Source organism: Sebastes umbrosus, chromosome 4, assembly GCF_015220745.1.
Source record: "Sebastes umbrosus isolate fSebUmb1 chromosome 4, fSebUmb1.pri, whole genome shotgun sequence".
NCBI lineage: Eukaryota > Metazoa > Chordata > Actinopteri > Perciformes > Sebastidae > Sebastes > Sebastes umbrosus.
Genome location: NC_051272.1, coordinates 31,923,358 through 31,936,530, shown reverse-complemented (window position 1 = coordinate 31,936,530; position 13,173 = coordinate 31,923,358). Strand labels below are relative to the sequence as shown.

Genomic DNA, 13,173 nt, shown 5'->3' with positions numbered 1-13,173 from the left:
GAATGAAGAATGAGGTGCACCCACGTGAAACATAACAAGCATGTACATCACATCTCTCATCCTCCCTCTCCTGAGTATACATACCATACCATACCATACATACCATTCCTCCTCTAATAAAGACTCCAGAGACCTCTGACAGCAATAGAGCATCACGTGATGTTATTTTGTGCGCGCCGTCTTGTGCAAACTAACCTGCCCTGATTACTGCAGGGTCGCTGTGTTCTTGTTGCTATCACAGATTGTAATATAAGACTCCTCTCTGTCCTTTATAATATGAAGTCATTCTGAAAGTTAAAGTAGAGACGGGTAATGATGAGGAAAGACCCTCTTAGTGAGAGTTACACTCATGGCACGACATTAAAAGGAACATTTTCTCAACAGTGTGTTATGTTCAAAGAGAGCGGTTGTTTTAGTTAATCTGTTGCCTCTCTCCCGTCATTCTCAGTGAGTCTTTTCTCCTTAACTGCACTAGATTCAGATGGAACAGCTCCATAAAGATAGTGTTTGTGCCCTCCTCATCATCTGATATGTAGTTGGCTAAAAGCTCTGGCTGCTTTTGAATGGACACAACTAATAGCGAAAAATGGCTTTGCATCTTGTTGATTCAGGATGGCCACAGGCGACCATTAAACGTAATACCGGCCGCATGGCAGCAAATAATTGAAACACAGAAACTGTGATGATGGCAGCAGTTGCACAACGCAGCCAAGAGCCATTCGTCAACAACACCCAAAGGAAAAGCTGCTTACTGTGTATTTATTTACCTATAAAGGCTTGAATATAATTGCTCCGTCAGAAATGAGAGTTAATTTCGACATTTCCAAAGACTTTTTCTCTGTCACGATTAAACATTAAACAGCCTTCACAGTCTCTGGAGTAATGAGCAGTGTGGTTGTTATGTGGGTGCTGCAATGACGGTTACTGACCTTAAAGGTGCCAACTCTCATAAAATCCCTCATAAATCAAAGTGGTACCATTATCCGCTGGAGACTGGCACATTTGTGTGATTTTTTGCTTTTCTAAGGGGATTTGAAAACAAAGAGAGAATAGCTCTGCTGCTTAAAGGTAATCACTGAGATACCTGAGGAGCAGGATCTGCTGTGTGTGTCCTCCACCTCTCCTCTTCTTGTTAGCATAAAGAATTAATTACCCAGCATGCAGTATTGATTAAGGGCTTGAATCTTATAATGAAAAAACTATTGACGTTTTAGCTTGCTGTACTTCTGTCCGTCCTCCCTCTTTTTTGGGGCCAAAACAACGGATCCCCCACAGCTCCGTGCTGATACATGGTCCATGAAAACAACAAGGTAATCCTTTTTCAGCAGATATTTCTGCGTGCACCTGCTGAAGGTAATCTCACTTTATGTGTTAAGCTGCTGCTACTTCGCTACTTTTGCACTCTCTCAGTGTTAGAAATAATCTTCCTCCTCAGCCCTGCCAGCCTCCTCTGAAATGTCACAGGCCAGCATAAATAAGACATGAGAACTGGCTGTCGCTGACCACCTCAGCTCCCTTTACCAAGCTTAAGAGGGAGCACTGTTACAAGTTTATCTGTATTCCCGTCGGCACAATTAAGAGAAAGACGCAGGAGGAGTAACAGATAGCGACAGACAGGAAGTTCTGGGCCTTAGCTTAAAGTTTGTACGAGAGTTAATCAATCCTGTTGATATTTCCTGCTCATTGCGTCAGTCCATGTCGTCTCTCTATCAGCACAGCTCCCACTGTTCCCACAGGACAGCTGAGAGATTGACTGTTTTATTGCATGAATGCTCTTCCCTCATTCAGGCGTCCTTTTCACACTCGCCTTGCACATTGTCAAGGCTAAATGGAATCTTGGCGGGTGCCAAATGGTGCAATTTTTATGCTAAACTAACCCCTTTGTCCACGGAAATGACTGTTTGTTTGTTCCCCGCTGAGTATTGTATAGACAACACACACTGTATAGTTCCTTTAGACCGGGAAACCAAGTGCCATTGTGCTCTATTACTTTTTCGCCTTGAATAGTATCAAATTGACCCGAACAATAAGATACAGAGTGTTTTTTGTTTTTTTCAGATCGACCCCGCTTCAGAATTTCATTACATTTTCTCATAGTGCAGTGGGTCTAGACAGGAAGCAGAAAGTGAAATGGGATTTGAGTCCGTGCTGTAATAATACATGGTGGTCATACTCTGCCACTCAATAACTAAGGTGCCACAGTCGTGATGTTTTCTTGAAGTGGATGGTGGTCTTGACTGTCTGTCTGTCTGTCTGTCTGTCTGTCTGTCTGGCTGTGAGAGAAACATCAAATTCATCTCTTGATTTTTGATGAACTGAGCTTGCTGCACTTAAAGGCGGTCTGTTTTGTCCCTTAAGTATTAAAAAAGGGATTGAACATGCTTTTCCAAGAACTGTTTACTTTCTTTTAAACCTGCCTAGAGAATATTCAAATTTTTATTAGCAGAGTCCTCTCAAGCTTTGATTTTTCAAGCCCAACTGGATGACCTTAAAGTACTGACAAATTATTCAGAGGAAATAGCTTGGAGTAGCTAATGTTTATCCATAAATATTCATTCTCCACACAGTGCAGTCCTGAGCATTGCTTATTCTCCTGCTCTCCCCCAGTGAGCAGCACAGAAAGGACTGGGATGAACCCTGTCTCTTTTTTTGACTGTGTTGCGGGGAAGCTCCCTATTTCCCCTGACAGAGTGAGCTCTAAAGGGGGCTGGAAGGAATGAAGATGATTCCCCGACGTCTTTATAAAGGCCGTGTGCTCAAAATATTCCTGTATTTTCACCCTCGTGCCTGCACATGAAGTCTTTTCTCATTACTCGTGTTCCTTTTGTGTTTCCCTGTATGATATGTGTGCGTGTATAGGTGACCTGGTGTCCCGGGCCATGCACCACCTACAGCCGCTGTATATGAAGAACCACAACAATGGGACGCCCATCCACCAGAAGAGCAGTGTGATCCACTGGGCGCCTGAAGCGATCTACACGCTGTGTTACTTCATGCACTGCCCACAGATGGAGTGGGAGAACCCCAATGTTGAGCCCTCGAAGGTTACTTTACAAACAGAGAGGTGAGAAGCAAATATATAAATAAAATATAAAGAGGGGCTCCCAGTTCTTCAACACTGAACCTACCAAATGTGTTAATCCACGGCTGAAAATAGGGGTGTAAGAAAATATCGAAAATATTGAATATTGAATATTGAATATTGAATATTGAATATTGAATATTGAATATTGAATATTGCGATATTTTGTTTTGTGATACAGTATTGATTCTCAAAAACTATGTATTGATTTTTAATTAATAGTTTACATGCGAAAGATTAACTCAATACTTTATTTCATTTGCAAAAGATGCAACATCTCAGTGTATGAGCCCTCTTTAAGTTGTGCTATGATGCTGGATGTTACAGGGACTGTGATAAATGTAAATTGCATACAAACGTACATTTTTTTTAGTCAGATTTTATGCATATGGTGGTGTGTTTTTTATACTATGACAGTTTTCCTAAAATTTGATTTTTTTAAATCGCAATATATCACCTCGCTTACTGTAACGCTATATATCGCGATATATTGAATTGTAAACCTTGTATTGTGATGCGTAACGTATCGCCAGATTCTTGCCAATACACAGCCCTAGCTGAAAATAGTCCCCAACAAATGTACTACTTTCTGTTGTTTTTGGCAATGTTTTCTAAAAACCTGCAGTAGCCAGCTGTTTTAGGAAATTATGCAGAACATTTTTTGAGAATGAAACTATATTTGTGACCCTTTTTAAAATGTTGACTCCATTAAGAACAGATGAGCTTGGGGCTGAGAGCCATAGACAGGATAAGGAAGTGGAAAAGTGTTGAGAGTCTAATACATTGTTAGTTTTGGTAATTATAGAGTAATTATAGAATAACACCAGCCTTCACACCCTTGGGTTTGACTCTTCGGACTCTGAGAATGAAGGAATGAAACCAACAATTAGACTGCACAAACAGAATGCTATCACAATAAATGGAAAAAAAATGCTCTTATCACATACAATTTCTACACATAGTGGCTTTAAAGCAGCTATACTCAATATTTGTATATTCAAAATAGATCACATGACTACTTGTATGTGAAAAGGCTTGTTTGTAATGATGAACCCACAAAGAGTTATTTCCTGAATTTTCAGTTTTCCTCAGCTCTATTTTGGCATTGTTTTGGTTTCCTGGCCCTTTACTGTTTTGGTTCACTCTCACCGCTCTCATCAGCATTGTTTTCAGACAAAGCAGGCAGCTGTTTTTAACAAAAAAATCTTCAAAAAACACACTGTACACTACTTCCTGCTCAGCATTAAACAGACCGAGTTAGCGGCTAGCCGGCGAACACAGTAGAGCATTTAGCAACTAAAGAGCCAGATATTTTTCTCTGGAGTTGGTGGAGACCAAAAACAGAGCTAAAAGGAGAAGTGAATATTGGACTTGCATTCGTCAAATACTCCAAATGAATGTTAATGTTGCTCCGTATCTGCTGCCATACAGTATAAAAAGGTGATGAATATGTCAAACTTGTATTTGCAGCTTGACCACAAGTGGTAAAAAAGATTTTATTGCAGCGTTAAGATTCAATTTAATTTGAAGATCTGGACTATAACAAACTTTATTAAAAAAACTGGTGCCATTAAGAGCACTAATTATGGCTCCCGTCAACCTCCATCAGTAACTGAGAAGCTCAGAGCAGGTAACTGACAGAAATATAAACTCATTTTCACAATAGAACAAGAAGTAAGCTAGAAAAAAAAATGTTACAGGAACACCTAATAAAGAGGCACTGTAGCTCAATGTACAGTATAGTTGTAGAAACTATTTTTTATTTGCTGTATTTGGTAGAGAAAGAAAGTTGTCAGTTGCAGTATCTAGATGTTTTCTTGCACTTCCATCATATTGAGCTTGAAAAATGGCTTGTGTTCTTATACAGTGAGGGTTTTTTCTTTACACCAGAGCAAGGCAAAGTAATAGAATCATCTGGTATTGATTAAGCCGTCACACCCCTTCACCTCATTTTGTCCTGTGGTACAGATCCATTATTGCACCTTTTAATGTCCACTGCGGCAATGACAAAAGAACACCATGAGACCACGGTGAGAAAACCCCTTTTAGTTATCCACAATTTACACTCCTGCATCACCTCTATTGGTAATGCTCCTTCTGTAGAGAAATGCAGAGATCATTCTGCTGTAACTGTACACTTCTGCAGACTTTTAATATATTTCTAGCTCTCTGCACTCACTGCTGAAATGGCACACCAGATGTTTTCCTCTGGAAGGAAAGTACAGTTGAATTGTCAACTTATTGGCTACTTGAGTGAGTCCTCTGGGTGACCTGAGCAGCGGCAGGAAAGGGGGCTGCTGAAGCGGGCATGCTCAGTCAGTATTGATAATTACTGCCGCCACTGTTGGTGACTTATGCACGAATGACATAAGGCTTAGGCAATGTTTCCATGGTGTTAATTCCCCTGATCCTTCATCATGTAGTTTTTGGATACGTCATAGTTTCCCCACATGTCAGGAAAGCACAGAACAGTCCTCGCAATCTTTGCTGTTTCTACTCATGAAACACTTTTTTCCGCTTATGAGTTTGAGCTTTTTTTTTATTTTTTTACTCATCATATTCCTTAAATGTCGAGCTGTTCAGTATTTCCTGCAGTTCGGTGGAAACCCCTGTCAGCATGCAGCAGAGGTGGGAAACAGTACTGACAGTTGAGCCTAGGCAGTGCTCCTCCGGGGCTCCGGCCTTTATCGCCTGCAGTGGAGCAACTTATCAGCTAATGTGAGTCCCAGGTGTCGCGCTCACGTCTGCTTTAGCTCCAATCACCATTTGTAACGGAAATCACATTAATGTATGTTTGTTTTAGTCATATGTAAGCACATTGCCAGAGTCAAAGCCCTGAGATTGGAACCAGCAAGACCTTGAACTGCTTGTGAACTAATGTTTCCTCATGAGGGAATGCTTTGCCATTATACGTTCCTTGCCTCTTGATTAGGTGTGGTGTGTGTGTGTGTGTGTGCTGCAAAGCCAATAACGTCACGTGTGCTGTAGGTCAGGCTCCTTTTGAAGTGAGTACAACGAAAGGGTTTGCATTTTGTAGCAGATCAAACGATTATTAAAAGATCCCTTCATCAACTCGGAGTAGCATTGACGAGTGACTAATTAACGATGAGTGACAGATGTGGGCCGAGCATTTGTCAAGGACAGTCCAGGCATCAAGACATCCTTTGTAAAGTGACGTATTGGACAGTAAATCCCGGAGGATGAGACCGAGTTTCATCAAGTACAAACAGCATAGATATGTGACAGCTCATGCTAAACACATGAGCAGCTTATTCCTTGAGCAGCATTCAAACAAACTGTATCAAAGACGATTATGAAACCAAACTGATTGTTCTTTTTTATATGATTAAAACAATACGTACTATAAAAAAATAATGAAATGGTCAGATGAATCGTTTGGTTTAAACACGGATAACTAAGCGTTAAACTTTCTTTAATTATAAGTAGATATCAGCCTTCATAATGTGTTACACCAGCAGTCACAAGGCATCACTTGTCTCATCATAATGCTGAACATCATTATAATAACATGGTGCTTCCTGCAGACATAAAGTATAAAGAGTGTGGTTGTGTTTTGTATAATGTGTTTATGACAGCTCGTTGTTAATTGCTTAAAGCAGCAGTCGGTAGAAATGCAGCAAATATGATTTAAAAAAAAGTTATTTTTATGAAATGGTCACTATATCCTCCTGCAAGATTTCACAGACCGGAGGAAAACAACCAATCAGAGCCGAGCTGGAGCCTTGCCGTCTATGAACAGCTGTCAATCACTGGCAAACTCCGATCAAACGGTCAAACTAGGCAGCGCTGATCAAATATGAATCAATATTCTGTTACTGTAATGCCTATTCCTCACCTCAAATGTTTTCAGAAAGATCTTGTAGTGTACTGTTTAACTGTAAAATTAGAAAGTTTTCCGATACGGCAGCCATGTTGAGATCAGTTGAGGAAATTTCAAGCACCCACCAGCCGGAGCACACTTTCTCATTTTACAGCTAAACAGTACACTACAAGATGTTTCTGAAAACATTTGAGGTGAGAAATAGTCATTACAGTAACATAATATTGATTCATATTTGATCAGCGCTGCCGTTGAATGAACAGCCAATAGGAATACTCTCTCTCTCTCTGAAATGACCTGTGATTGGCCAAAGTGTAGAAAGTATGTATTTATATCCGTAACATGCTGTTAGTACAGTAAAATGTAACATCATGCATTCCATGTGGCTGCAGTAAACACGCTGACGCAGGATGAGTGGAGGAGCGAGGCAGACAGGAAGAGGAGCTATTCCAAGAACGTGGGCTCTGTGGGTCCTGCAGGGTTCTTCTCACTTAAGAGATTTTCTCTCAATGAGACTGTGGTTGTGTTTTCTCTCTGCCACCACATTTCCACTTTTCTCTCTCAGGCTGTTCGCTGTTAGCTCTGGTGTCAGGATCAACTGTGTGATGGTCATTTCCTGCCTCTTGTCTGAGCTCTGCAGTGCAGTAGGTTTGCAAAAAATACCAATAAATCCTTAGTTTACTCAAAGCAGATAGCAAGCTTTCATAAATACTGTATGTTGGCATGCAATAGCCACACTCTCCACACATTATGTTCACTGAGAGCACCCTGATGTTCATCATTATAATGTCGTGCAAAACAGATTAGAAGCAGAGCAATTACTTGCCCTGTAAAGTGTTATGATAATACATGCAATGATTTATGATTGCTGTAACATCGCAATGCATTTTAAGGCATATAGAAGTTCTAATGCATCACGCATATGTTGCAATGCATGATATGGGTTTTTGTTGCACATTATAGATATGGGCTACTTCAGTTTAACCAGCTGAGCCTTAACAGCATCGTCACAGTATTATATAATTTCTCTGTCAAGCTTAAGGTAGACAGTGAAGGGATTCAAGACATAGGTGATACAAATCTTCATAGTTGACACAAACTGTATAAAACAGAATTAGCATTTTTGATCTGTGGTCTGTAATCTATGATCTCGCACAGTCTGGACTTTCTCACATCAAAGTGTCAGACTAGTTCTGGGTCTTTTGATTTCATCTTCTAGACAGAGTTCATCCTGTTCTCAAACTTTTCGCTTTAACTGGCAAGATCTCTAAAATAACATGCAAATTCTGTATTAGATGGATTTTCCTTTGCAAGTGCCTGGGCCACACTCAAGTATACCGAGTATGATTGAAGTTCAGCGTGGAGTCTCTGGTGGCCAGAACATGTGCCTCTATCTCCCCTTACAGGCCGTTCATGGTGCTGCCGCCTCTGATGGAGTGGGTGCGCGTGGCTGCGGTCCACACCGAACACAGACGCAGCTTCTCTGTGGACAGCGACGATGTTCGGCAGGCCGCCCGGCTGCTGCTGCCCGGAGTGGACTGCGAGCCCCGTCAGCTCCGGTACGGCTGTAAGCTGTGTGCTTTGCCTATAAGGCTGCAGAGCGTGTGTGCACCAAGCAAAAAAAAAAAAAAAACAGCAGGCACATATCTGAACTCGCACACAAACTCACACATCAGTGATATGAGCATAGTGTTCAAAAATGAAACTCTTCAGGTGGAAAATATGGTGCCATTGCAAACAAGTCAAAACAGTAAGCTTGCGTTGTGAATCACTTTTGTGTGCTTTGCCCTTCAGAACGGATGACTGCTTCTGCGCCTCGAGGAAACTGGATGCTGCCTCTACTGAAGCAAAGTTCCTGCAGGACCTGGGCTTCCGTATGCTCAGCTGTGGACGCACGGACCTGGTGAAGCAGGCTGTCAACCTGCTGGGGCCCGATGGTATCAACAGCATGAGTGAGCAGGTTAGAGACACAGTCAACATATTAAATAATGCATATGCAGGCACATTTACACTGACACACACACACACACACACACACACACGCTCATACACACGCTCATACACCGCCTGTGGAACAGAACATTTTGTTTGCGCGGCTCCTTCACCTTTAAGTGCAGACTTGTGAGCAGAGAGGCAGTCATGAATATTAAACCTTCTTCTGACATATTTTTTCCTGCAGCCTTCCTGCCAAGGTGCTCTGCATTATATCACGACTACCACCTCCAGTACAGTAAATCATCAGGGGAATACTGCAAGTGGAACTCGTGATTTTTTCCATGGGAGAATCAACATTTAGTTTTGGGCTGATCTAAGCAGAAACTTTCGAATACAGAGTTTGGTACTGTACTTTTTTTTGTCAGACAAGCTCTGCTGGCGTCCCTGGTGGCCCAGAGGAGATGTTGATTCACACGGTATCCTTTAGAACGATCAATAGCAGAATATTACTCCCATCACGCTCAAGGTGCCAGGAGTGGAACCGTCAAGGATACAAGTTTATAGCAAAAGTTCAGCCTTGCTTTGAACTATTTGGGGGAAAAAAACAGGTTTAAAGAGGACCTATTATCTTCAAAAAACACTTTATTTTTCTCATACCAGCTGTGCTGCAGCACCGCTTTTCACCCTCTGATTGGTCAGCTGGCCCACTCTGTGGTGATTGGTCAACCGAACCAAACTCTTCGGACTCCGCTCTGACTAGCTTTGTTTGAGGGCGTGCCAAACTAGCCGCTAGGCAGGTATTATACAAACGTGTTACTTGGTGACATCACCACGTTATGGAAGAAAAGGCAGGACTTCAATCATGGCGTTTCAGGTAGTTCAGGAGCAGTGTTTCTGTGGGGGAGAGTAACTCCCTTTGGAGTCCTTTTACTTGCAAAAAACCTATATAACACACTAAAGGAAAGGGATAAAGCACAAAAGCATAATAGGTCCTCTTTAAGTTAAACTTATGTTGAAGTGGCACAATGTCACAATTTGGGATTTGATGATGCCATTTAGTGTTTTACCAAAATAAAGGACTGTATCTTTAACTTGTGAAACAATGTGATTGCTCTTGTTCTCTGTACCTATACTTGTGTAGGGGATGACCCCGCTGATGTACGCTTGTGTCCGTGGAGACGAGGCCATGGTGCAGATGCTGCTGGATGCCGGAGCTGATATTAACAGCGAGGTCAGTGCTGACGATGTTTTTACTGCTATTCTGGTTTCGACATTGAGTAGATATAAGTCAAATGAAAGAAGGATTATTGTTACCTAAAATTACACAGGGCAGAATGGAGTACACATTGTATCAGATACATAGACATATTTTCAACTTTTTTAAAAATGAATCTACCTACTGTTTTTGAAATGACATTTTTGTGGGAGATTAGTTTTGTATATATCAAGGAGTGACAAGACCTTACAACTTTTGTATTCTTCAATATGTTCAGTGTTATATATGTTAGACCTAAAGTGATTGTAAGTACTGTAAACTATGTGTGTGGTATTGAATTTGGAGAAAACCAATCATGTTGTCCCTCATCTCCCCTTCTTTGTCCTCTCCCATGTGTCATGGTGCTAAATGTATAAGAGCTGAAGATCATGAGGCATTGACTGCTCGGCCACATTAGAGGAAATGTAGCAGCATACAAACAGATTAAAAATAAAATATGCAATGAAACTCACTTGCACTTGTGTATTTAGAGCGTAAAACATGATGCAGGGAGTAATTTTTACTGCGTAAGGGAAAAAAGTGATAACGATCGGCTGACTTAAAGTGAACTGAATTACTCATAGAGTCTGCAGAGAACCAGGATGGCATCCTTTGACTCTGTGCAGACTTCAGAGAGGTGGTTCAGTTAAGGCCTCATGATCCTGGTCTTCGTTAGTCACCTCAGCGACAACATGTCCCATCAGCCATTGTGCCAGAGTTGATTTGCAGTCCACTGCGTTCATGACCCCTGGCCAAAGCACAAAGCACGCTGTTGACTGAAATAAAAAAGACCTACTTTCAGATTCTTTTTATGCATCTGGTTTTGAACCTGGTTAGAATTTGAGCAGTTAAAGACAAATGTTGTTTGGCTCTTTATTTCAACAGCTGGGCAACCTCCAAATGATTCATGTTCTTTAAATCCTTTCAACGTTAGAATCATTGACTACGTTTACATGCACATTAATATTCCTTTATTATTCCGAATATGACAATAGTCCGAATTTGATATGGGTCATGTAAACATATTCCATTTGGTTATTCTGAATTAGGCTTTATTCCGAATGGAGCATTTTCCGATTAAGACGTGGGATATGCCAATATTATTCAGGTTTGGGAGCATTCTTTGGACATGGATACAGCACATTCGAAATATACATCTCAATTGGAGTTTTTACAGCAGTTTGTGACACACGACACCACAACCTCTTGCATTTTTTACGTCCAGCTCTGTGCGTTATACACAAACCAACTAGCCAACAGTTTACAGAGATGCATGCCAAAAAGAAAAACCCACATTTCTGGTCAGAAGGAGAAACACACCTACTTTTAAACATTATAAGAGATTTGGATATCAACAGGTTTTTGGATATGCTCAAATATCACAAAGCGGACCTTTCCAAGAAAGTGGTTGAAGGAATGAAAGAGGTGGGCTGTTTGCACACGGTTGAACAAGACCTCCACCGGTTACGATTATAATTATAATTACAAAAGTATGCACGGCTGCATGTAAATGGGAATATTAGTGGAATATTAATTTTCATTAGCCATGTTGGTAGGAATATTGTCTTTTTCGGAATGAGGGCTAAAACCAGAACATTTTGTGCATGTAAACATAGTCATTGGTAACCACCGTTACAGTAACAATGAATCAGGTACCAATAAAATACTTAACGGTTCCTATTGGTACTTAAATTTAGGTGGTACACAAGGCCATGAGAACAAGGGAGTAAACTGGGCATTTAGAGGAAAAGAGAAATAAATGATACTGTTTTTGTAAATACAGGGTACCTACAGGTTACTGTACTGAAAAACAAAACTTTTGTTTGGGAAAAATGGTGTTTGATATCCTGCAGAAACCTATAAAAGTAATTACGATATATTAAATTTCACAACAACAATATGCAACCAAAACGGTAGCAGTACCGTAAAGTAACAAAAGGGGCTTTTAATATCTCTCAAAGCTCAGATGGAGGGGTTATTGAAGAATATATAAGATCTGTGGGTTATGTTCCCAGAATGCAGACGGGGGTTCTCACCATTAACCTTGCACAGCAGCTGGGTTGTCGTGATGTCACGAGATCACCTGAGAATTGCTGGATCACGTATCACATGAAAATCCATCTCGTCAGGCTTCAAGTAATGCCTTTGTGTACAGGCAAGCCAGACCACGGACCAATCAGTGTCCTGTGAGAAGCTACTGTTCCTTCTTAACAACAATGGCGGCTCCTGAAGGGGTTAGCACTGCAATAGCATTAGTTATATCAGAACTGGAGAGTATTTCTTCATTGAAAGAAGAGCAAAGAATGGCACTGAAGGCTTTTCTCGATGGAAAAGAGGCTTTCACTCTTTACCCGACTGTTTTTTTGAAAGTGCCTGCCCTTTTCCAAACAGTTTCCAATGACAGCTTCTCAGATGGTTCTGTGTAACAAACCATCTGCTGGGTCAGGTTAACTCACCGTTGGGTACAGCAATGTAGTTTTAGGGTATCACGCTTGAAGGAGAGGGGTACATATCTTGGAATAATGAAGGACTTGTCAATCATTTATGGAGCACAACAACTTACTTATATGGGACTTGACAGGTTAAACATTTGCCCACTGCATAAGCGATACCAGTATATATATTCTTAAAGAACCCAAAATACATGTTTTAGTTTCACTCATTAACAAACGTTACCGTGGAGTTCTGCAGAATATCAGTGTTGTTCAACCATTTTCCCCAAACTTGAGTTTTGTTTCCCAGTCATGTCATCTGCATGTCTCTCTCCTCAATATGTGCTTTTGTGCTTTGTCCATGTGTCTCATGTATGTACGCTTCCATTTGTCTCATGCTGTAGTTATTCATGACCAGAGAGAGGAGCCTTAGAGAGGTCGGGTCAGATCCCTGGCAGAGAAACCCAGTGGAAAGATCAGAGGGAAACCATTAGGACGAGGCCTAACTAGACGGATCAATCCATCGTGTTCATTAGAAGGCGAGCAAAGTGACAGGATGTCCTCTGCAGCCCCAGGGTTCCCAGTTAATTACTCTAGTTTCTCCTGTAGAGCTTCCTGCCCCCCCGCC

The 13,173-nt window shown here is 41.2% G+C and overlaps 1 protein-coding gene across 2 annotated transcripts in view; it reads left to right on the top strand.

Moving 5' to 3' along the window:
- btbd11b (BTB (POZ) domain containing 11b) overlaps positions 1-13,173 on the top strand; it is an 88,965-nt gene that overhangs the window by 63,743 nt on the left and 12,049 nt on the right. For both annotated transcript variants that reach the window (XM_037767134.1, XM_037767132.1), the window contains exons 3-6: positions 2,860-3,064; positions 8,330-8,482; positions 8,718-8,883; positions 10,000-10,089. In XM_037767134.1, the coding sequence (XP_037623062.1) occupies positions 2,860-3,064; positions 8,330-8,482; positions 8,718-8,883; positions 10,000-10,089 (614 nt within the window). The remainder of the gene's footprint in view (positions 1-2,859; positions 3,065-8,329; positions 8,483-8,717; positions 8,884-9,999; positions 10,090-13,173) is intronic.